This window comes from Lynx rufus, unplaced genomic scaffold, assembly GCF_022079265.1.
Source record: "Lynx rufus isolate CCGP_SWC_20201006 ecotype Redwood Valley unplaced genomic scaffold, mLynRuf1.p SCAF_5, whole genome shotgun sequence".
Taxonomy (NCBI): domain Eukaryota; kingdom Metazoa; phylum Chordata; class Mammalia; order Carnivora; family Felidae; genus Lynx; species Lynx rufus.
The window spans coordinates 106,474,454-106,500,184 of NW_025814867.1; the positions used below are offsets into that span (position 1 = coordinate 106,474,454).

At 40.0% G+C, this 25,731-nt stretch overlaps 1 protein-coding gene across 2 annotated transcripts in view; it reads right to left on the minus strand.

Moving 5' to 3' along the window:
- ALCAM (activated leukocyte cell adhesion molecule) overlaps positions 1 to 1,028 on the minus strand; it is a 210,825-nt gene extending 209,797 nt beyond the window's left edge. For both annotated transcript variants that reach the window (XM_047099195.1, XM_047099194.1), the window contains exon 1: positions 418 to 1,028. In XM_047099195.1, coding sequence (XP_046955151.1) covers positions 418 to 490 — 73 coding nt within the window. In that variant the 5' untranslated portion in view covers positions 491 to 1,028. The remainder of the gene's footprint in view (positions 1 to 417) is intronic.
- Between the last annotated feature and the right edge of the window lie 24,703 nt (positions 1,029 to 25,731).

The following is a 25,731-nucleotide window of genomic DNA, read 5'->3' on the forward strand; positions in this document are numbered from 1 at the left end:
AGCTAAGCGAAAGGAAAACTGCCCGGAGCGCAGTGACGTGGACTTTGATATCCAAAGACTGGAGGAATTGTCAGAGGGCAAGGGCTCGCCGCCTAGGCGGGAGCTGCAAGGGCGGGGGAGGGGGGGGAATGGGGAGAGAAGCAGACGAATACTGCCCGTGGGCCCCTGGAGCCCGAACCCCGGCAGCACCCAAAGTTCCTGGAGATTTACCCAAGGCCCCCAGTCCCTGCCCAAACTTGAGCCAGCCGGCCGAGCCCAAACGTGAGGCACAGGTGACTGAACCCAGGGCCAGATGTGTGCCCGCACCGCCCCCACTCGCCCCGGCTCACAGCCCCGGAGGTGCGAGGCCTGCGCCGCAGACTCAGGAAATTGCCCCCGTTCCACGTTGGCCTGGGCTGCTCCCAGGCCCCTGCTCACCTGGCCGGAGGACAGCGGCGGAGATCAAGAGGCAGAAGACTAGACGGCAGGAGGGGCCCGCCTTCGATGCCATATTCCTCCTCCTCGTCCTCTTTGGGGGCCACCGACAGCGTCCGCGCCGCAGGAGGGGGCGTCGTTCCGGCCCCGCGCTGCCCGCGAGCTCGCAGGTCCCAACGCAGGGGGCAGCGGCTTCTCCCAGGCACACCGCCCCCCCTGGGCTGTGTTGCTGGACCTTCGGCTCTCCGCTGCAAGCAACTTTCCACCACGCAGTGCCCCAACTCTTCCTTCCTCCCCTTCAACACCTGCCCTTGGCCCCAGTGGCTCCTTTTCCCGGGACCGACGACCCTCTCTTCCCAGGAGACACTTCACTATTTCAGAAAGGTGTACGTGGTTCTTTCAGGCTGGTCTGTTGTTCTCCCTCTCTCGGAATAATAATAATAATGGTAGTGGCAGTGTGCATAAAAAGCCCGGTACTAGGCAGAAATCGCCGGGGGTGGCCACAGGGGCGGCGAGTCCAGGCGGTCTCCTCAGGTGGCAGAGCCGTAGCAGCGAAAGCAGCGGCGACGGCAGCGGTCTCAGGGCTGCTCTGAGTGGAGGGACTGGAAGGCGTGTGTAAGCTTCCTCTCTCCTCCTCCTCCTCCCCCCACCGCCGCCCCCCCTCCCTCCTCTCTCTTCCCGGCTCCCCAGGACGCAGCGCCGAGCAGGTGGTTGGAGCACCGACCTGCAGCCTAGAGGCGCTGCAGGACCGAGTCGCAGACGGAGCCCAGCTCTGGAACTCCGCGGGTGAGGCGCTCGCGGGATCCAGGGGCCCCCGAGTGGGAGGTGCTTCCCGTGGCTCCGCCCCCGGAACCACGCTAGCCAATACGGAGCAGACACAGGCGCCGCGAGCGCGCGGGGAGTGGAGCCCTCGGGGCTGCCTCTAGCCGGCGGCTTTACGATCGCCCTCTCGGTCCGGCCTCCCATTTCTTGGTCACCACGCAGCCTCGCCAGGGTTCAAAAAGCGCTTGTCCCCAGACGCTGAATCCAGGGGCTCGCTCCGCAGGGATTTTTCGGCGGTGATGTTGCAGCCTCCATCTTCAACGAAGAGAGTAGCGGGGCGGGACGCTGGGGGGGGGGGTGGAGAATTCCGGGTGGTGGGGCGGGGCGCGCCTTGGGTCCTAGGGCGGGAGCGGAGGAGGAAGAAGGGTCTGGAGGGGTGGCAACGGTGGAAACTCTCCTCCTGAGAGTTAACTGGAGCAGCTTCTGGTTGGCCGGGAGCAATCCAAATCCTGGGCTAATTCCTCTCCGTTTTGCTCCCACTAACCCACCTCTCGAACGCACCTTCTTTTGAAGGCAGATCACTCGAGTCGAGTGCCCCAGTACCAAAGAGAAAATATTTACTCTTTCCCGGAGGAAATTAAATGAGGAATTTTTAGATCATACTTCGTCACACGGATTTTCCCAGTGTCTACCTGCCACAGCGTGTGTCTTTTTTATTTTGAATTAAGCGGCGGTTTTTAGTTACAAACAGAGAATCCTCAAGTTACTCCGATTAAAAGTCTAACTCCTTCTCGTCCGTTCCAGAAAGCCAGGCATCCCAGCAGATGGACAGGCTTCTCTGGCAATTTCTAAAGACTGAACCATCTCCCAGGCGGAACATCGGGAAGCTGTGCCTTTTTCAGATCAGGCAGAGACCATGCAGGAATATTTTCCTCTTGAACTCCGGGGTGGAGCTGTTGGAGCCCTAAGTGGCTCTAAATCAGGGATGCTGGATCACCACTCTGATCCCGGAAGCATAATAAAATCTTGGTCCCTCAACCACTTCGCCAGGGCATTAAATAGCCTTTCCTGCATCACAGGGTCACCCCTGTGTGAGGCTAGTCTCCTGCAGAGAATGCCAACTAGTAGTCCTCACATACTGAGCTTTCATCTGAAGGCTTCGAGTCACCAACTAGATGGGGGTGAAGTGTTGGGCGGCAGGGGAAGCTTATTAAGACAAGTAGACACATGCCGGCACACACACACACACACACACACACACACACACACACACACACTCAGAATGATCTCTGAATTCTTTTATCTTTTTTTATGCTGGAAACTATCAAGCTCTGTCTTCAGCTGTGATTTTTGTCAAAAGCCTGCCTGTCTAGTCCTCCTGGTTTTCTTTATATCAACAGTATCCTAGAGTAGAGCTCTTATATATTTTTCCTCTTAAAATAAGTAGTTTTTTTTTTTCCTGTTGGATTTAACATTAACATTTTTTTTTTTGCGTCTTATGAACCAACTGGAAGGCTAACGCTAGGAGACAAATGCCTTTTAGTTCAGTGTTTCATAAGCTAAGTTTGACTGAATTGCTAGCATTCCGAAGGGATCTCATAGAATTCCTTTAGGAAATTGTTTTTCTTTTAACAGCAGCTTTAAGTAGCTCCTACTAGAACAAATCATCCTAACTATATATTCAGCCTAGATCCTCCGCTCTGTCTACCTGACTCCCTTTTGTTTTGGGGTTGGAGTTAATACAGCATAATTGTTAAAAAGTAGATCTGCAAAAGGCACACTGTCTGACTTGGGCTCTGACATTTACTAGCTGCATGATCTTGGTCAATTCACTTAACCTCTCAAAGTCTTAGTGTCTTTATTTGTAAAAAGTGATAACAATAGTACCACTCTCTTGAGACTGGTGAGGATTAAGTGAGATCACACAAAAGAACTGCCTAGGGAGAGTAGAAGGAGCTCTGGCTTTGGGGAATAGTCAGAGTCTGGTTAAAATCTTTCTTCTGCACTTACTCAGCAACTGACCTTGAACAAAAGTCAGCCTCTCATAATTAAAGTATGATGACCTAGTAGAAGTGCCACCTTCAAAAGGGTGCAGCTAGATTGGATCAAAATATATTCCATAACTTAAGGATATTATGCACACACATGCACATGTGTGGAATTCTGAAAGCAATATACATATTTATCTGTAAAGTCACTTGCTTCTAGAGTTCCTTTTACAGAGGAATATGTCCTAGTTCAGGAAAATGCCTTGATAAGCCACTTGGAGCAGTAACACCAAAAGAAGGCTACTAGTTATATATAGCTAAGACCACGAAAGTGAGGGTCATCTGACAATTTATTAAATAACATCATAAAAACTTAAATAAGAATTATGAAATGATAAACATAGGAGTTTAACAGGGGAGGGAAGAAGATGATGCTGAGAGAAAGGAAGGGACAAAGACCAAGCCATATTGTTATGAGTTTGGAAATGGTTGAAGGCCTTCAAATATACTTTAATTAATTAAATAGTAACAGTTATTGATCACATGCTGTATGTTAGGTTATTCTAAGCAACTTATATGAACTGAAATAATTACCTCTTCGAAAAAATCTTAGGAGATAGGTGTCTTTGGTGTCTTTATTTCACTCATGAAGAAACTGAAACCCAGAGACAGGAAGAGACAGGAAGGTCACTTCATGATTCATAGCAATGGTAAAGCCTTTGTTCTAGCCCACACACTTTGATTCTAGATGATTCCAATGATATTTACCTGTCAATTTAGTCATGCATAGAATGGCTACTTCTTACTACAAGAGGTCAGATGAATAGTGTTCAACCAGAGGAAAACATATTTCATTCTGGAGCTTCCTCCCTATCAACTTGGCTCACTATCCACTTTGCTTATTAGAGATGTCTAACAATAAATTTATGACTTATTTTGTTTGTTTGGGGGGGCTTGATTTAGATACAAATCTCTTTACCTTCTGAAACTTTAATAAAGTCTCCTACCCTCAAACATATTTTCCTTGGGGAAATTAACTAATCAGGCAGTGCATCCTATCTGTATGAGCCAGGTACAGTGCGTATGAGATGTCAAGGCCATTTCTAGACTGAAATAATTTACCATAAGCAAAACTCAGAGTTAAGAAACTTGAGAATATAAGCCCCACAATGTAGTAAAGAGAGTATTTGTCCTTCAGAACCTAGAGAATGGGGGATTGGATCCACCTTACCTTGTTCTTAAGAGGAAGAGATTTTCCAACTGCATCTGGATTACAATTGCTTTTGTTACAACTGAAAATATATATTATTCCAATGATATTTACCAGACGATTTAGTCACACATCAGAGCATCATAATGAGTACTTCTTACTACAAGAGGTAAAAGGAATAATGGTCAGCCAGAGAAAAACATTTCATGTTACCAAGAACATGAAAAGAGTTTTCCATTTTCCGTATAAAAGAGTTCATCATCAATCAGGACAGTGTGTTCTAGGCAGTGACACAGCACACCAAGCAACTCTCCTACTTAGAATCCATTGAGATCAGAACTCAGGACCCCTAAGGCTCAGACCAGGAACTTTTGCCCTGTACTAAAACATTAACCAACAGTATGTGACAAACATAGGTCAGGCATGTGAACATTTGAAAAGCTGAGATGATTTTGTTCTTGTTCTAATGTAAACAGTTTCCTACCAGAAATGAAATTTCACTAAAGATGGTATTGGAGGCTGGTGACATTTATTCCTACCACCTTATATCATCATGCTCTGTGTAAGGTTCTAGTTTTTGAACAAAACATGTAATGCAGTTCAAGGGCATGCAATAAATCTAATTCACTTTCTTCCCCTCCACCTCCCCACTGATGATTAGACATTTCTAGCCAATACTTTGCAAATACACTGAGCACTCTATAAATAATTACATTTGAATGGTGAATGAACTTTTTCACAGAATATAAACCTCGAAACAAACTTACAAGGGAGAGTGATATAAGGAGATGAAAGGTGTTTCAAGTGGGTCTTTAATGATTGGACTAGTATGATTCCGTTATCGGTTCCAATGTGTGGTTTTCTCCCCCACACCACCGATCAATTGTTGGACACTGGCTGGGTGTTCTAGAATTCAACTCCATTCTGACAGTATCTACCTGGAGACAGCATCAGCCAGATGGAAGAGATACATATGGCAAGATGTGTGGGAAGGAGAGCAAAGCTTTCATGCTCTCTGAGGATACAACTCTCCCCAAATCTCCATGTATTCACCAACCTTGAAGCTCTCTGAATCCTGTCCTTTGACATTTGGAGAAGGCTCCATTACATAGGTATGACTGATTAAAATCATTGGCCCCTGGTGATTTTAACTCAATATCTGAGTCCCTCTCCCCACCCAGGAGGGGTGGGACTAAAAATTCCAACCCTCTAATCACCTGATTGGGCCTCCTAGCAACCAACATTCATTCTTAGATTATCCAAAGGTTTTTCCAAAGTAACTCATTAACATAACAAAAGACACCGTCATCACAGTTATCACTTAAAAAATTCCAAGGGTTTTAGGAGCTCTTGTCTGGAATGGATCCAAGACCAAATACATATTTCTTATTATAAATCACAATGTCACAACTTAGCTGACTAAAGTTTAGGAAAGGCAAAGAGAATGAGTCACGTTTTAGTCACCAGTGAAATCTCTGAAATATAAAGTGAAGAAGTTAATCTACAAGAGAAAGAGCATGATAAAAACTATTTGCCCCTAATGAGAATAAAACAAAAAGGGCCATGCCTCTTTGTTTAAGACAAAAAAGGGTAGGCAGCATGCTGGGAATAGAATCCTGACTAGTAAAGTTTCTAAGTGACCAGGCAGGAGATGGGCAAGCACCTGGGTTAATACACTGATGACAAAGATTGAAACAGAGGGCTAAATTGGATTTATATTAAGTCTATGAAGACACGACTCTTTTAAAGAGTCATAGAGATTATGTAGGTAAAACAAAAGTCTGTTTTATTTCTGGACCCCAAGGTTTTTTTGGTCAGTAATTCCTAAAATCACTCTAGATAGGGATTGGAGAACAGATGGGTAGCCATCCTGCTAAGAAATATTTCCTTGAACTTTATTGTTGAGAGAGTTTCTCTTCAGAGGTTTCTGTATATTTTCAACTTTCAACAGAAATAAGCAGCTGTTCGATTTTGAATGAGTACTAGGTGACTCAGAGTGAGGTTATTCAGATATTTGATATCTTAAAGGAAATTTTAACTTGATTAATTCTTATGAAGTTTCCAAGTTATCTCTACTTGCTTTCTCATGTACCTCCTAGCCATTGCAATCTATGAAATTTTTATTCAGGAATTTGAGGTACATACATGACTGTAGAAATATGAAAACAATGTATATTTGATTCTTTTAAACAAACAAATCACCATGGATTTAATGGACTTCTGGAAAGCAAAGTAATTAAGTACAAATTTCAGTTCATCCATACTATTTTCCCTCAAAATAAGTAAGATGGCTGACTTTACAGGAAAGTATTAAGAAGACATTCTTAGATAAACAGATAATCCCTAAGGAGTGATAATACTTAGACAAAAAAAAAAAAAAAGGCTTAATAACACGGAATAAAGGCTCATTGATTATGCAATATCAGAAAGAGCCTTAAAATTTTTATGATTTTCAGAGCCTCACAAGTAATTTAGATAAATTGTTTTCAATCTTTTTAAAATTTTTTAAAAATGTTTATTCATTTTTGAGAGAGAAAGAGACAGAGACAGAGTGCGAGTGGGAGAGGGGCAGAGATAAAGACACACACAGAATCCGAAGCAGGCCCCAGGCTCTGAGCTGGCAGCACAGAGCGCCACACGTGGCTCATACTCACCCACTGTGAGATCATGACCTGAGCCAAGTCAGACACTTAACCAACTGAGCCACCCAGGCACCCCATTTTTCACTCTTTTTTTAAAATACAAAGCTGTTCCTTCTAATATAGGCTTATTCTGAAGTCCAATTCCTATCTCTCCCTTGTTCAATCCATTCAGACCATATTAGTCTCCTCACTGTTCCTAAATACACCTGCCCTATTCCCATATAAGAGACTTTGTACTTGCTGTTTCTAATCCTTGGAAATTTTCCCCCCACAATCATTATTGTAGCTTATTCACCTCTTTCAAGGTATTTCCCCAATGTTACCTTTTTTATTGACCTGTTCCATGAACAACTATTTAAAATCTCAACACCCCCCCCAGCCCCAATACTCTTATCTCCCTTTTCTGCTTCTTTTTTTTCTCCATAGACTCTACCACCATATGACAAATAACCTTATATATCTTGAATACTGAATATTGAATATCTGCCTCCCTTTACTGGACTGAAACGTTAACAAGAACAGAAATTTATGTCTGTTTTATTCCCTGCTATATTCATAGAATAGGCAAACACATAGTAGGCACGCAATACTATTTGATTAATGATTTAATCCATTTATGAATACATGGATGACTAATAAATTATTGTATGAAGTAATTAATCTGATATAGGTGGAGCTGCTTTGGCTGAAGTTTGAAAAGCAGCCTGAAGTTTTACTGTCTCCTTTAGACTTTAAAGGAATAATCAGAAAACCCAAATAAAAAAGCACCCTGTTGAATGGGAGAATATATTTACAAATGATATATCCGATAAGAGGTTAATATACAAAACATATAAAGAACTTATGCAACTCAACACCAGAAATCATTAAAAAGTGAGCAGAAGACCCAAATAGAAATTTTCCAAATGTCTTTTTAGATGGCCAACAGACACATGTGAAGATGCTCAACATCACTCATCATCAGGGAAATGCAAATCAACACCACAATGAAATATCAGCTAAAACCTGTCAGAATGGCTAGAATCAAAAAGGCAAGAAATAATAAGTGTTGGCAAGGATGTGGAGAAAAAGGAATTCTTGGGCACTGTTGGTGAGAAGGTAAATTGATACAGCCAATGCAAAAATGGTAAGGAGGTTTCTCAAAAAATTAAAAATATAAATACCTTAGGATCCAGTAATTTCACTTCTAGATATTTATCCAAAGGAAACAAAAACATTAGTTTGAAAAGATATGTGCACCCCTATTTTATTACAGCATTATTTATAATAACTAAAATAAGAAGCAACCCAAGTGTTCACCCATAGATGGATGTATAAAAAAGACATGGTATATGCACACGATGGGATATTAGTCATAAAAAAGAGTGAAATCTTTCCATTTGTAACAACATAGATGGACCTACAGGGTGTCATGCTTAGTGAAATATGTCAGACAGAAAAAGAAAAATAATACCATATGATTTCACTTATATGTGGAATCTAAAAAATAAAACAAATGAACAAACAAGCAAACAAACAAACAGAAACAGACTTATAAATTCAGAGAATAAGCTGGTGGTTGCCAGAGGGGAGAGGGATGGAAGGATGAACAAAATACGTGAAGGAGATTGAGAGGTACAAACTTCCAGTTATAAAATAAATAAGTGGTGGAGATTAAAGGACAACATAGGAATATGGTCACTAACATTGTAAAACATTGTATGATGACAGATGGTGACTACACTGGTGGTGAACATTCATTAATATACGGATTTGTCAAATCACTATATTGTACACCTTAAGCCAATATAACATTGTATGTCAACTATATTTCAATAATAAATACATTTTAAAAAGAAAGGATAGAAAACCATGGGCCAGTCTAACTACATCATATGGTAGATGAGGTAACAGAGGTCCCAGAAGCCCAAAGACATAACCAAAATTAAACACAGCTTTGGGTACCACTTTTGGTTTTTTTCCTCAAATGAAAATGGGTCACTTTCAGTTACAGTAAATATACAAGATACCCTGTAACTTTTAAGACAAATTCTCAAGATAATAAAAAATTTGGATGCATATCAGACAGCATTAATCAATTTCAAATACAATACATTTATCCAAACTCCAGAACAAACATTCTAAATAATGTTCTGTATAACATTTCACTAAGGCATGATTATGGATGCTGTATCAATATTGCAAAGTCTACAGAAGCAGTTCAGTATTCAAGATTTTAAGCCTCCATGTTCTTTATACTTTTTTCTTTAGAGAGTGGATTTGCTAAAATTATTGTATTCAACAAACACAGATTCATAGCCTATTAAATTAGCAGTGATACAGGACAAATATTTAATGTCCAACATTTTAACTTTGCATGGAGGTGTTTAATGTGTTTACTTTCCTTTGTAAGGGCTAGATATTCACTTAATAATTGTACCTCAAGATGGAAAGCTTGTGAGAAAATGCAGTACATATTAAAACAGCTATATAAGCCAGCCCATGAAAAGATTCATAAACATGCACATGCTTTCATTGAAATCACCAGAATCTGTTATGTATTCTAGCTGGTAGATGAAATGATTTTTGGCTATAGCTTCCAGTTTTGAAATTCTGTTAAAACTGGCTAATTGATACATACATCTCTTAAGGAAAACTATTTGCCTTTTTATGAATACGAACATCCAAGTTATAGAGTGAAATATTTTTTCCAGATGTGGTTAACGTATCAAATTAATAGAGAAGTCCCAAAGAGTATAACTCTCAATTTTTTCCCCCTTAGGCTAAGGACATTTCAAAAGAGTACAAGCTCCAAGTTATTCCTTAGATTTTTAATTTTTTTCAGGATTTAGACAAAGCTTGACTTCACGACTAAATAAGCACTAAATTCAAACTTTAAAGGCAGAGACACATCAAAGGGCAGTTTGAGATGCCTATGTAGAGGGGGAATTATACTCACTGGGCCTGAGAGGGTAGGCCTTAGTTACTTAGGTATTTCCCTCAGACCAGTAACTGAATCATCTTCTATTCCCACTTTGTCCCTCCTACAGTCTTCAACTTCTGGGATCTTCTCAGAAAAACTAAGAAAAATCCCAAACTAGTCTATCTTGAAGTGATTCTTCACCATCTGCTCAAATATCTGCCATGAAATTTAAAAAGGAAAGAACTGGAGCTGATTTGTCCTTCCAATTCTAAAGTGATTAGCACATCTTCCTCCTTTCTTTTCCTCCCAACTTCATACCTTGTCTTTTGCCTGTTCTGTGAGGGCTCTGCATTTTGAGGTAAATAATAAAGCCATGATAATTTATGAATAAAGAAGTGACTGTATTGTGGTCTGTGTGCCAGTGAAAGAAGGAGATGTCCAAAGAGTGATGAGTCACAGATGAGAGAAACAAAATAAAATAAATTAGCATATCTTAGAATACAGGCCAAGAAAGAAATTTAGTTCTTGGTATTTCCCATCCTCTCTCCTCTGATTTTATTTTTTTTCTTTTTAGGGTTTGTTTGCTTTTTTTTAGTTTTTTGTTTTTTTGTTTTTTTTTAGTTTATTTACTTTGACAGAGAGAAGAGAGAGGGAAAGTGTGCTTGATAGTAGGAGAGGGGCAGAGAAAGAGAGGGAGAGAGAGAATGTCAAGCAGGCTATGCACTGTATGTGCAGAGCCTGATGCAGGACTGAATCTCACAAATCGTGAGATGATGACTTAACTGACTGAGCCACCCAGGTGCCCCTGCCTTTTTGTTCAATTTAGGATGATGTTATTTTCATAATCTCAGTCAGCCAGCAGGAGTTTGTCATCAGGTTGGGGAATTTTTACTAAGGTTTTTGTAATGGTCATGTTACTTTCAACTGAAAGTGACAAAAACTCCAGTTCCAGTCCAAGGAGTCTAAAAAACAAAACAAACGAACAAAAAACAACCAGGGGGATGACTTACTGATTTAAATGACTGGGAATTCCAAAAGCATATATATATATATATATATATATATATATATATATATATATATATATGTTTAGGCATAGCTGGTTTAAGGCATTTGAGCAAAGTTATCAAGGCTCTTTGTCCTTTTTTCCATCTCTTACCTTGACATGCTTTTGCTTGTCTTTGACTATTTTCTCAATTTCCTCTGATGCAGCCCACATACTAAAAAGATGATTATCTTCAGACCTAAGCTTATATCCACAGAGACTGAAATACTAAAGGAAGAGAAACCCTCTTATTCATGGAAAAAAGTGTGATTGCTTTCCCACATCTCTCGAGTCATTTGCTGTGAATTGGAAGATCCAGGACCATGAATGACCAGGTCTGAGTCTAGTAGTCACCCCTGTAGGGCAGGCACTGGGCATCTCGCTTGACAGTACTTTAGAATCGCAGGAATGGGGGGCATTCTCCAAAGAGCAGACAAAAGCAGGAGACTTCCACTTAATTTCCTTTGTATTATTTTTTATTGGTTCTTAGGATCAGTATGTTTTCTGTTGAGATTGTGTACAACAAGAGCTTTTGATTATCGAGGGACGGGGGAGAGAATAGAAATATTCTGCATCATGAGAAAACTAATTTTATTTTCATCCTTTCTCCTTTTAAAGGGCTAGATTATTGCCACAGAGGGAAAACAGGCATTATTTGCAAGTCCTTGGTAATGTTTTTTCTCCTTACTATCCTATGTGCTTTCTGATTATGTGGGAATAGGGGGAGCATTAGTGTTGCTTTATGCTCAAAAAAAGATGTGAATCAAAGTGACAAGATAAATATTCTGAAGTATTTGCAAATAGATTGATTTCCCCCAGATGTAAGGTCACTGTAAGGTACATTCAGGCAAGTCTCACGGAACAAGAGGGTATTTCCTCAGGATCTCTTTTGAAAGGAAGCACTGAGTAACTGTTTTCAACTTTACTGTCCATATATTCACTAAAACTCATTTTCTATCAATTTATCGCCTTCATTAGGCGGCTGTTGTCCTTGCCTTAAAGAAAGCGAAAGTAGATAACTAGCCAGAAATCCATACTGGCCAATCTTTTTGATTCACCTAGCCCTGATTTCAGTCTTTTAAGCATGTTTCTGGTCATGTCAGTCATTTAGACGAGGGCCTGTGGAAAGTTTCAGATAAGTCCATTTTTAGATCTCGTTTTCAAGCAAATTTCCACCCCTCAAGAATAGCAAAAGTTTAAGCAAATAACTGCCCCGCTTTCTACTTGACCTAACCACCATTAGCTCAATCTATCTACTTTCTTTGAATATAACTAATCTAATCCTCATTTCAGCCTTCACCAGCCTTCCTTTCTCTAAGAATTACCCCAAATCTCTTCCACTGCTCTTCTAACACACTGCCCAAGCATCTCCTTCTCCGCGGTACAGCTGGATGCTCCAGGCTCTCCCAAACCACTTGTGCACATCCCTCCCCAGTGCTGACTTCAGTGATGTCACACGGGCAGTTTGAAATACACTGTTGTGGATCATTTACACCCTCTGGAAACTGGAAGTTGGCAACACCACAGATCAGAGCTGTTTTTGTTTTTGTGCTTGAGAGCTGGTTGTTAAACATTTACTAGCGTACTACTGTCCATGGAACCAACTTCAGCCTTCACTAACCCATCTAATTGTGCTGAAGAGCTGAGTTTGCTGCGCCAGATAAACTAGAGCTTGATTTCTGTCTCGTCCATTTAGCATTATGTGACACTGAGCAAGTTATTTCACTTAAGTCAGTGCTCTTTAATAAAATAACACATATCAAGCCCCTGGCACAGAAAAGTACTAACATTAGCTATTTCTCCAATAGCCCTTGGTCCTTCATTCCTGTACCACTGATTAGCTAGGTTTCTGGTTGCATGTTGATGTCACTTGTATTTGCTCTTTCTTTCACCAAAAAAGCCAGTCTTATAAAGGATCATCATAGTGTCTTGCTTAGCGTATGTGATAGTGAACCCACAATAAATGCTACTCTAGGGCACATTTGTAGCATTTGTGGCATAGGCATTCAGATATCAGGAATGTGTGCCCAGTGATGCCTAAGCTGCATATCGCAGATGATAAAGGCTGCAATAACTATCGAAGAGGGCACTAGCTTAGGAGTAAGGATGTCTATATTTCAATCTCTGCACATAACACATGAAAACTGCATGAACTCTGGGAACAGATAACTATAATTTTGAATCCCAGTTCTGTCTCTAATTATCTGTGCAGCCTTCACCAAGTTACTGACCTCAGCTTCTTCCCCTGTTAAATGGACTTAAGAGTAGCTTTGTACTCACTTTCAAAAGTTAGGAGGGTCAAATGTTTTAAAGGATGCTAAGTGTGTGGACAGTCGTCTCTAAATAAAAGGTGGCAATGATCATTCCAGGTGATTGTGTGGTTTAATCTTCCTAAGCTTCACAGACTTTAACTATACCTATAAAAATAGAAGAGCTGGTTTAGTGCTCTCTTAAGAGGCCTTTTTATTTTGAACAGAATTCTTTGTGCTTGAAGTCCTTTGTTCTAGAATCAAGTAGAACACTTAATGCTAATATTCTTTGGTGAACAAAATCCCTCCTTTCCAGTCTCACACCTCCTAGCTCAGGCCCCCATCATCTGTATAGCAAGTTTCCAACCAGGATCTCTGCCATCTGCCTCTGCTCTCCTTTCTCCCAGACTTTTCCTGGTCATCTTAAGACAGACAGACAAAGACACCAATGTGATTATGTCATGCCCTTTCTTGAAAATCTCTGTTGGAGTCATTTTATCTACAAAACAAAAGCTAAACTTCCCAGGAAAATCTCTAGTCCTTGACATTTTTGCCTCTAGTTTCCTATTTGACAATGTTAGTTTCACATCACAACAGTCTCACAAAGCCTATGTTGTAATCAGATTGCACTGTTTCCTAAACATACCATGGCAGCCTTTCTCAACTTGAGGCTTGGCATATAGATTCCTCAGCCTGAAATGCACCCACCACCCCCATCCCTTTGTTTTCCTGGGATACTCCTGCTTCAATCAAGACCCACCTCACAAGTCAAATTGGCTTTTAAGCCTTTCCTGATCCCCCCTAGGCAGTGTTAGTCATGCTGCTCCTCTATTTCTACAGTGCTAGCACTTACCTCTTTGAATTCTATTTATCTGTTTACAAGTCTGGCTCCTCCACTGAAACAGTGACTCCTTAGAAGTGATATACCACAAGTCTGGAGTCAGACTGTCTGCTTTACAAACCCCCGGCACCAGCACACACTATATATATGAGCTTGAGGAAGCCACTCAACTTCTTTAATCTCAAGTTTTCTCACCTATAAAATGGAACGCTCCATTATAAAAGTCCTCATAATAATTAAAAGAGAAAATGCACGTAAAGCTGCTACCTCTATGGCATACATTAAGGACTCAATCAATATTATAAGAGATGATGCCGATGATAATGACAGAGGAGGTAGGAGAGCAGGAGGAGGAGAGAGTGTGATGAAAAAAGAAACACACTTAACTTTTCAGTCCCTGGATCACTTCCCAGTGTCTGGCACCTAGGAAGCGTTCAGTGCATGTTTCTAGATTGAATGTTGTGCTACTTTACAGCACAGCTAAAGTGATAGTTACCAGCTCTTTTCTCATATGTGATTCCATGATTTTAAATGAACTTTCGAGATGCTGGAAACTGAGGATGGAGAAAGGGCATAGAGGGGGAAAATGAGGAGAGAGGAGAGAGAGAAGTATTGTATTGGGAGTGCAGAGTACAAGTCAAATTACCCTACTTCACAGCTTTGTCTAAGTATTTTGATTGTTTTTATTATCAGGAACTGAAACAGGCTTCAGGGGAAAAAAAAAAAAAAAGAATGAAGAGGTGTGGATTCCCAGTCTAGAGAGCAACCCCACCACTAGGCACCACCTGGGTCTAAGGACAGTCAAAGCAAACTTCTTTGATGTGCTTGGAGAGCCTCAGGGCAAAACAGCAAGCAACCCAGCAAGGGCCTGGAATGCGAGGGGCTTGGAATGAAAATGTGTGTTCCTGCAGGGAAGGAGGGGGTGGAGGGAGGGACTGAGCTCACTTAATAATGAAATCTTTGGACTAGAAAGGACTGGAACATTGAGAGTGGAAGTCCAAATTAGTGGAATAGCTTACTCTGAAGGCATTTAAGCAGATAAAAACCTGATACACAGGACCTAAAAACTGAGACAAATTCTTTCAATTAGTCCAAAAGACCAGCGGGGAATAGAGTAGGGGTGCGGCGAGGGTCTTATAGGAGAAAATAAATTGGGGAAGAAGAACGACGAGGCAGAGAGAGAAACAGTGCTGCTGAATTTATTTCAAAGAAAACCGCTCTCCTGTTTTCATTCAATAATGGATTCTCCCCAGACCAAGAATCGCGGCTGATTCCCTTTTCCACTTGGTAACGGAAAAAAAACAAACAAAAAATAAAAATAAAAACTGGGGGGGGGGGGGGAGGAGTTAGTAAAAAGACGAAAAAAAAAAAAAACCCAAAATAGAGGGATGCTTTTGTCTTCTTTTCCTCCTCCCTCCTTGCAACCGAGGCTTTTCTTAAGGTTTTTCTCTCCTTTGCTGTCCAAGGCTTGCGTCTTTCCGGGCCCCCAGCAGCTTGACCCTGTATCCCTTCTGCAGACCAGAGTTGGGTTTGGTCCCGAGACCCTAACAGGCCAGGAGGCCAACCTAGTTCTCTCTCCGTCTCGGTTTCTGTCCTTCCCTTCCAGTCCCTTCCCTCTGCTTCCCGGGGGTCCCTCATATCCTCTGCCTAGCTGTCACCTGCTCCCTACCGCGTCCCGGGCCCAGCGCCCGGAAGGAGGGCATATCGAAACTACTGGAGAGCTGGCGGGGTACTCCCAGTCCTTGGCTGCAGGCTCGGGACCGCTGGGGCGGGGAGAGCCCTGCTGCCTGCGTCCTAGCGGTGCACGCTCTGGACGCGCCGCCTGGGGCACCTTCCGCCCCCAGGATCCCGTGGTTCCTGCCTGTCGCAAGAGAGGTCGTGCTCAAAGAGACCTGAGATCCTATTCCTGTAGTGAAGAGCCACGCCTGCTTTCTTGGTCTGAAGTCATTGATTCATCATTTCCCGGAAGTGGATGCACTGGCTTTCAGAGAGGGATGTCACAAAATGTCTTAAACAGAATAAACAAGTACTGTGTGTGTGTCTTGTCATTATCACTGGCAAGAAGTACAGATTTTCCCAAATCTTTGCCTGGGGGCGCTCCTAGTAGTCCCACTCACCTCATAAACTTTTTTTTTTCCTTAATGTTTATTTTTGAGAAAGAGAGAGAGAGCGCACGCGCGAGCATGAGTGGGGGAGGGGCAGAGAGAGAGAGAGAGAGAGAGAGAGAGAGAATCCAAAGCAGGTTCCAGGTTCTGAGCTGTCCTCACAGAGCCCGATGGGGGGCTGAAACCCACAAACCTTGAGATCATGACCTGAGCCACCTAGGCGCCCCCCCCTCACTAACTTTTATTGCAAATGTCTCTATATTCCAAATAATGTTGCCTAGAATGACAATCGCACTTAAATCAATACCTGCAGCTACCAAGGATAAATACAGCTACTTTTATTGGAACCAATTCCTCCGGAACCAAAAAGGTGTAACTTCTGGAAGGCTGCTACCTGAGCTCCTCCGGAAACCAGAGACAGGATTGTGAAATACCTGACAATATAGCTGAGTTGGTTGCACGAAATGAAAGGCCTTGTCAGGTCTGAGTGGTTCTAGGAGATTGTTGTATGTTTACAGTGAGAATACTGATCGTGGCATAATTGATACATAGAAAGTTATTGAATTGATATGGGAAATAAAATCATAAGAAATCCTTGGACAATATCTGAAAGGGAGTATTTAATTCTGTGCCACTCAAGAAAAAGGAACAGTTGAGCTTTCACAATGTATCTACATTATACAGTCAGCCAATAAAACCTAATCCCCACCCAAGCAATTAGAGGAGAGCACAGGGTTGCAGTTGCAGCTGGGATTTTTAGCTTGGTTAAAGCAAATAAAATACTGTAGAAGAAATGAAATCAAACTTGTTGAAACTTGGATTTGCAGAAATATAAGGTAACTTGGAGAAGATGAATTCAGGTGGAAAATGACCTTTTTATTATGTTCAGGAAGGCATTAGAATGTCAGGAGAAATGCTGGAAAGGAGATTTATTACCATAAACACAGTTGACAAGTTCCATTTTGTTGAGTATCTTGGATGGAGGAAGGAAACCAGCCTTTCAGGAGGTGATTTAAAAAACTCTGCAAAGTGTTCAGAAGACCTGAGTGGGGAAGGAATGTGTTGCTCTTGGTCTGCTGAGAGGCTCCTGGAAGCCTCGAAGAACCCTATTCCACCACAGATTTGCCTATTCCTTGCCATAATATTTGTACTAGGTGGGTTATATGAGATATGAGATGGGATGGATGCAATGTATTGTGTGCATGTGTGTATGTGTGTGTGAGTATATATACATCTACATATTCAGAGATTCAGAGTATATATATGTATATATAGTTGAATGTGTGTGTGTGTGTGTGAGTGTGATTTAGAGATTCAGAGGGAATTTTCAAAAACACAAATTATTTTTTTGTAATAAAGTGAAGTAACATGTATACATTGTTTTACATTTTGAAGGCCAAGTCCATCTGAGACATGTACATATCTGTGTTGCCTAGAGGGCGAATGTCAGCATTCACATTTTATTTTATTTTTTTAAAATTTTTTTTTCAACGTTTTTTTTTTTTTATTTACTTTTGGGACAGAGAGAGACAGAGCATGAACGGGGGAGGGGCAGAGATACAGGGAGACACAGAATCGGAAACAGGCTCCAGGCTCCGAGCCATCAGCCCAGAGCCTGACGCGGGGCTCGAACTCCCGGACCGCGAGATCGTGACCTGGCTGAAGTCGGACGCTTAACCGACTGCGCCACCCAGGCGCCCCAGCATTCACATTTTAAAGATGAGGAAATGAGGATACAATAAGGGAAGTGATTTTCCCATTGTCCTTTTCACTTTGCCACAAAACCTTTCACGGTATTTGTGATTCATAAGCATGAACTTTGAAACCACATGGGACTCCAACATATCCCTTTTCTAAACTCTTTTCCCTCTCTTCCTTTTAGTTTGAATATTCACCTGAAATTCTGTCAAAATTTTCGACAATTCTCCATACACCCTCACTTCCTGTTTTTTTCCTTGTTTTCTTTTTCTCCTTAGCACTTTTATTTAACACACTTTACATTTTACATATTCAATCTTGTTTTTTGCATGTACTTTTCTGCTGTAGAGAATACACTCTCTGAAGATAAGAAATTATTTTGCAGGGTGCAAGTGGGGACTACTTTTTCTCTGCTGTATCCCCAGTGCTAAGAAAAGTACCTAGAAAATAGTAGGCACTCAATAAATTTTTGCTAACTGAATGCATGTGTACATGAGTGAATTAATGCTTGAAAATGGTCCATTTGTCCATTTGGATCTAATTAGCATCTTTCTGTCACTGCTTTTTGTAATTAAGGGGTTCTAATTACTTACTTAGAAGAAAAATAACAAAAATAAGTTCACTGAAGGTCCCTGGACACTTGATATGGAGGTGATATTCCTTCCTTCCTCATTAGTTCTTTCAGAGTATCAACAAAAGGAGGTGTTTGGAACCTAACTTCAAATCTCCAAATAATGTCTCCGCTATGAGCAGGGAGTATTTTCGTATGTCTCATGTCTTTGCTGCCTCTTACACCCCCTTCACTTTGCTCTCATATGTGGACAACACTCAGGAAATACCCCCTGCCTACACCCAGCCAGGAATGTATTTTTCCTGGACCAGTGCCTTTTACTTAGGATCTTTCCAGACGTTTTCCTCCCTCATTAAATTTTACCTATCCCTTTTTCCATTCTCTCTGGTGTCTGCTTTCCTTACTGTTTTATGTTTCCTAGGTAATATATTTTTATTTTATCAGAATGAAGTAGTCTCAGAATTGGAAGACCACATATTATAGCTTCTTTCCTAGTGCAGCAAATCTTTCTACAACATTGGCAAGTGAAAAGCAGTGTGGGTAAGAATTCAGTCTCTGGACATAAGACAGATGTGCTTTCTGCCTTTTACAAATAATGTGACTTTGGGCAAATTACTTAACCTCTCTAAGCTTCAGGCTCTTCATTTAAAAATAATGTCAAAATAGATCTTATCTCTTAGGGCCACTGTGAATTTTAAATAGGAAAATTCAGGGAGAGTGCATGGAATAATTTCCTGCCAGTAGCAACCACTAATAAATATTATCTATGACTAATAACATCTTTGATAAATGGTCTTTCAGTCTCAATTTCAATGCCATCAATGTTGGGGCAGGAGATCACCGCTTTTTTAAGTTAATCAGTTCTATTTGAAGACACATTGTCTACCTGCTACAAAGACCTTTCATAATTAGCCTAAACCTGCTTCCTTATATCCTCCATCCATTGGAGGCTCCAAGTGTTAACTTGGAGGAACATAGTATATATACGTACTGATATGGATTGAACATTTGTATGCCCCCAAATTCATATATTGAAGCCCTAACCCTCAATGTGATTGTATTTAGAGATGGGGTTTGGACAGGTCATTAAATTTGATGATGTCATGAGAGTGACGCTCTCATGAAGGGATCAGTGTCCTAAAAAAGAGAGGAAGAGATAAAGGAGCTCTCTCTCCATAAATATGTACTGAGGAAAGGACATGTGAACATACAGTAAAATGGCAGCCATTGCAAACCAGGAAGAGAGCCCTCACAAAGAATCAAAATGCTGGCACCTTGGCTGAGACTGCCCAGCCTCTAAAATTGTGAGAAATAGATGTTTGTTTTGTAAGCTACTCAGTCTATGGTATTTTGTTTTAGTAGACTGAACTAAGACATGTGCCTTCCCTTTCACAAGGATATGTTTGAAATTTCAAAATACAATGATTATAGCCTATCTATATCTTCTCCATTTCAAGCTAAGACTTTCCAATTCCTTCCACTGCTATTTACCTGTAGTGGTCTATCACTCCATCACCAACTGATTACTCTCCTCATGATGAGATCTAGTTTACCTCTGTGCCTCTTCAAAAGCTAAACCAGAAAGAGATGCAAGAGCCTAGTTTTTGTCTTAACTAGTACACATTACAGGGGAGATATTATCTGCCATGACCAGGCATTCTATTTTTAATGGAGGCTGAGATCTCATTAGATTTATTGACAGTCACGTCATATAGTTGTAGGTATGTCTAGCTTGTCAACAGTCAGAAGTGGAGTAAGAACGCCACATCTTTTTTACATGAAGCAATGATAAGCCACATCCAGCCTGTTCTGTACATGTGTAACCCAGCAGCGGGGATTAATATTTATTTCTATTCAGTCACATTAAAGAAAGTTATGGAGATAATGCCTTCAACCTGTTGCTCCCAATATTTTTTTTTCCTTTTAAAACACATTAATGACTGTTCACATGAAATACAAATGTCCATGGGCACACCCATGATTATTTGAAATTTCTATCTGCCAATTTTAACTCCACCCCTTACTATCCTTTGCAAAAAAGCATATCAGGACTTGAGTGAGTGAGTATACCAAAGATGTGTACAAAAATGTGAAAAGCAATAGTCTGACATTTTTAGATTACATAGATTAATATCTTTGTGCTATTAGGGAAGAAAAGAATTCCTTCCACAATGTTGAAAAGAAAAAAAAAAAAAAGAAAGCACAAATAATGAAGGAAGAAGCTGAGACATCTGGCTTCATTAAAACAAAAACCATCACCAATCCACAAAAACAGAATGAAAGATATTTGCAATATATTTATTTGACAAAAGACTAGCATGTTCCCCAAAACTATAAAGAAATTTTACAAATTATTAAAAGAAAGAAAATCAATAGAAATATGGGCAAAAAAACCCACTTAAACATGTATTCTACAGAAGAAGAAACCTGTTTGGAAAAATCGTTTGAAAAAATTTCAATAGTAATCAGGGAAATGTAACTGAAAACTCAATGAGCTAGCATTTGATACTCACGGAAACTGTCAAAGTTAAAATGAATGACAATACCAAATATAAGGGAAGAGTGACAGTAATGAAAACCCTCATACTCTAGTGATGGGAGTGCCAACTGACACAGCCAGTTTGGAAAACATTTGGGCATAACCTAGTCAAATTAAACATGTGAATATGCTATATATTACATAGTAAAGTGGCCAAGATGCTATAAAATAAAATCCCAGTGCTGTTTGCCTTTCATATAGTAGTTCCAAGTTAATAGTCCAGTTTTGGGGGTGGTCTCTTCTACAGTCATCTGAGAATCATCTATCTCATTTGTTGGACTTTCTTAGGCCATTGTCCATGTTGGTATCATCTATAATCTGGATTGCAGGCATATCAATGTCCCAGAGTGTGGGAAGGCAAAACTTGTTAAGGTCTATACCAGAAAGACTTATTTCCATTTCACTTAGATTCCAATGGCAAGAACCTAGTTACATGGCCACAAACGGCTGTAAGAAGGCTGGGAAATGTCTTCTGTAGTCTTTTATTCTTATGGAATGAGAATAGATAGTAATGAACAATCTCCACCATACCCTGTGGCACAGCAATTTTACTTGTAGGTATGTACTCTACAGACTCATTTCTAAATGTGCACCTGAAAACATTGTATAAGAATATTCTTGTAGCATTTTTTTAGCAACAAAAAATCACAAATAATGAAATTATCCATCAACAATAGACAGAAAAAGTGAACTGAGGTGTACAACGTAATACTATATAGGCCCCAAAATAAACAAAGCTACACATCAACATACATGAATGTCATAGAAACACTAAAAAATAAGAAAGTCATAGAATATACACTGGATGATTTGATTTGCATAAAGTTAAAAAGGGGCAAAACTAAAAAAGTTAATGTTTAGGGATAACTACATGAGTGGTAAACTGAAGAAAAATAAGAGATGAAATCTCAAAAGTCAGGATAACTAGTAGCTATCTTTGTGCAAAAGGGAGTAGATAAGATTGGGAAAAAACACTCAATGTTTCTAGCATTGATGTAATTATTAACTGGGTGGTGATTACATAAGTTTCTTCTTTTCTGTGTGTATACGTTGAGTAACAAAACTTCTTCTGAAAAAGCAAACTGAAAAAGTAAACAATTTTTAAAACTCTATATTTGAAGTACATAGGTAACTAATTATTTGTGACATGTAGTTTGCAATGCATGTCAAGACAGCATAATCATTGTTTTACCCAGAAGATGGATTCATAGAGAGAATTTCAACCATTTGGGGAACAGACATCAGGGAAGATACTTTGGGGACGTTGAGGAATGATTACTCTATCACATAATGCAAGTTCCATCTTTCTCTTTTCAGTCCTCCAGGTTGGTCAACTCCTCTGTGCCCATCTGTATGCAAATCATACAACAGAGCACAAACTCTGTACTAAGCATATAATCACAATTCTGATTTTAACAAGTAGCAAGCCTATATGAATGTTCTCATCAATCCCTTTGATGCAGCATAGTGATGAGAACATAGTGATGAGAATCAGGGTATCTGGGTTAAAATCCTGGTTCTGCCCTGAAACCATAGATAATCTTCTCAACATCACTAGGTCTCCCTTTCTTCATCTATAAAATGGGAATTTTAATAGTACCTACTTTATAGGGGTTATTGTGGAGATTAAATAATACAATGTATAATAATTTCACATATGCCTATCATATAGTGGGTGCTGAAAAATATTACATTAAAAAATACAACAATAGAAACTTTTCTTTTTCAGTTAGCAGTTGGTTAATACTGAGAGATGTAGAAACCTAACACACTGCCAGGCCAAATAAAGAGTCTTTTAAAATTTGTTACATATGTACAATAACTAGTTCTAACATGAGATAGCTCTGGCATGTAATGGGCACTCAATAAATCTTAGCTTCCTTTTATTTTAAGATATTTGGAAGCTTTGTCCTGTTTCTTTTAATATGTTATTATCCATGAATCTACTAATTAGAGTCACAAGTTATAATTAGGAGGTAGAATATCTTACAAGAGAAAGTCAATCTCTCTAGAGAGTTGTAAATTTTTGTTCTGAAATTTTTGTTTATGTCTGGAGGTCAGAATCTCAAGGGATCAGCAGTGTAAAGTAAAATAATGTAAAATTAAATAGGATAACTATATATAAGTTTCTATTACTGTAATGATATGTAATAGGACCTTAGTAAACTTGATTTTTCTTTTCCTCACTTACATTTGTTTTAGAGGCTATATAAAACACTGTAAAATAAATCCTCAATACATCTTCGTCTTTGGAATTTGAGTCAGATTTTTGGAAATAGCTAAAAGCCACTCAGAGCCAAGTTAGTGAATAATATAAATGAACAAGTTGTATAATACCATTTTTGGTAAAAAAAATGAGTTGTGATGAAATTAATGAGACATTTACTTGTACAAGCTTATAGACTGGCTCTGAAGCAATACCAAAAAGGAGTTCCACACATGGTTTAGGCAGTGACAAAATCTCTAGATAATTTTAAAGACTCTTTTCACCTAATCAAGTCATGTTAACTTCACTCACACACTGTATAACTATATCAGTTTTAAAATATAGAAATAAGTCTGTACCTATTACCAATAGCTCTTAACCTAAATCCCCCTGAGTATGGTTTCTCAACTTTTCAGCTGCCTCTTCCCTATACTAGGTTAATTCATGGTATGACAAGGGATCTCAAACCCTACTTTAGCTCTACAGCCAGTGTCAATTTTGATTGGTTGATGCCAGAACCATTCAATTTGCTAATTGTTTGGAATATTACCACTTTCTGTCATACTGTCTGACCAGCAATTTCATGGTTCCAGCAATGCTCATTTGGATGTTAAGCTTGGATAGTTTGTATAACAGCAACAACAATATTTTCCTGAGGTGGCTAGAACAGAAAATTAGTAGTTCTTCTTTGGAATGACTGATCACTTTCAAAATTCATTTCTTAATAAGGTGTTACATGCATTAGATTAAGATGTGAGATATATCTTCCATCAGCAAATAAATGCTTTCTTGCTGTTTGCACTACAGGTAGGAAAGAATCCTAAATATTTCTAGAGAGAATTCCAACATCCTTATAGATGTTAAAACATAATTAATTCCGCCAGTGATAAGTCCATGGGATTCCTCTGTATGATAAAAAATGAGCAGAATAAATTCTTAGATGCTTATAAGGCAGATAGTACAGATCAATCACATCTGCAGACGTGGCAGGAAAAAATCTTTGAAAATCCATTTAAGTATTTATGGCCCGTTTACTTTCACAATTTTCGGTTGTTCGCCATTGTACTCATCTCATTGATATTTTTATTGGTCACAGAATAGTGACTGTATCATTTTTGTCATAAATAACCCCACCTCATTGCCAATTTTCTATTAGGATTTCAGTTGACATCAATTGTGATTGCCAGCTATGGACAGCGTGCGTTCACGCACTCAGCTGGGAGCAGTAGCTTACCTGCACTAATCCCAAAGATGTTGTATTAGGAAGGGGGTACTGTTATAAATGCTATAAATAAGACATGTTGTTAAAAATTTTATGACTTTTTAAAGTATGTTTCTTTATATACATTTGGAAGTAATTCTTCTTTCTTTTTTCTGTCCTTTGCATTTTACATGAAAGGGGAAAAAGAAAAGGCAATGGAAAATAGAACCGAAGAACCTTAAGATTGCCAGGTCCCCAGCACATAGCAGCACAGTGCCTCGCACATAAAGGCATTCAATCAACTGTTTGTTAGCGAGTGAACTATCTACGCGTAGAAACAATGTGCCTTAAGTCCTTTTGTCATCAGTTACAATTTTGAACCTCTTGGCTGCAGACCCTGTGCTAGCCAGGAGTGGATTTTGTAGCAGTCAAGGCCCTGATCCTCCCCAACTTCATTTCTAACTTGAGAGAACTGTATGTGTACATGGTACACGGCAGTGTGCTGAGCTTTATTACCAAAAGCTTTCTCACATTGAAAAATGAAGCCACTTTACAAGCTATGGGGTGAAACAGTGTGATAGAGACGTCCAAGTCCACACTTTCCAAGGATGCTGTGTTGGAAATAACTAGAGTAGGCTAATGAAACAAGGAGAAGGAAATGGAAACCGAAGGTGATTCTATGTTTATTGCTGAAAGGGCTAATACCTCAGGGGCGGGGTGGGATTAGTTACAAAAAGTGATAGCACCTAGGCAGTAATGTGGTCCTCAACACAGCAGCATGTTAGACTACTAAGAAGCATTCTACAGTTTCATGGATCTCTTTGAGAATACAAATTTAGTGTTTAATAGTTGGTTATGGTTTCATTACTTGGAAAAAACCAACTAGAATAATGGATTAGTTATCCCTTGCTGTGCAACACATTACCCTAATGCTTAATAAAAGTAAACATTTGTTATCTCTGTTTTCTGTAGGTCAATAATTTGAGGGTGGCTTGGCTCAACAATTCTGGTTCAGCGTCACCCATGAGGCTAAGTGAAACTTTGGCTGTAGTTACAATCATGTGAAAGCTTGACTGGGTCTGGAGCATCTCCTTTCCAAGATGGCTCACTCACATGGTGAGCAAGTTGATGCTTCTTGTCGGCAGGCAGCCTCAGTTCCTCCCAATGCTAGCTGTTAGTTTCTCCTTAGTGCTGCTTGAATGTTCTCATGACATGGCTTCTGGCTTTCCTCACAATGGGCTGTCTGGGAGAGTACCAGATGGTAACCCCATGTCCTTGTAACTCAGCTTCAGAAGTCACATACTGTAACTTCTTCAATATTCTATTATCAAGCAGATCAGCCTTACTCATTGTGGGGT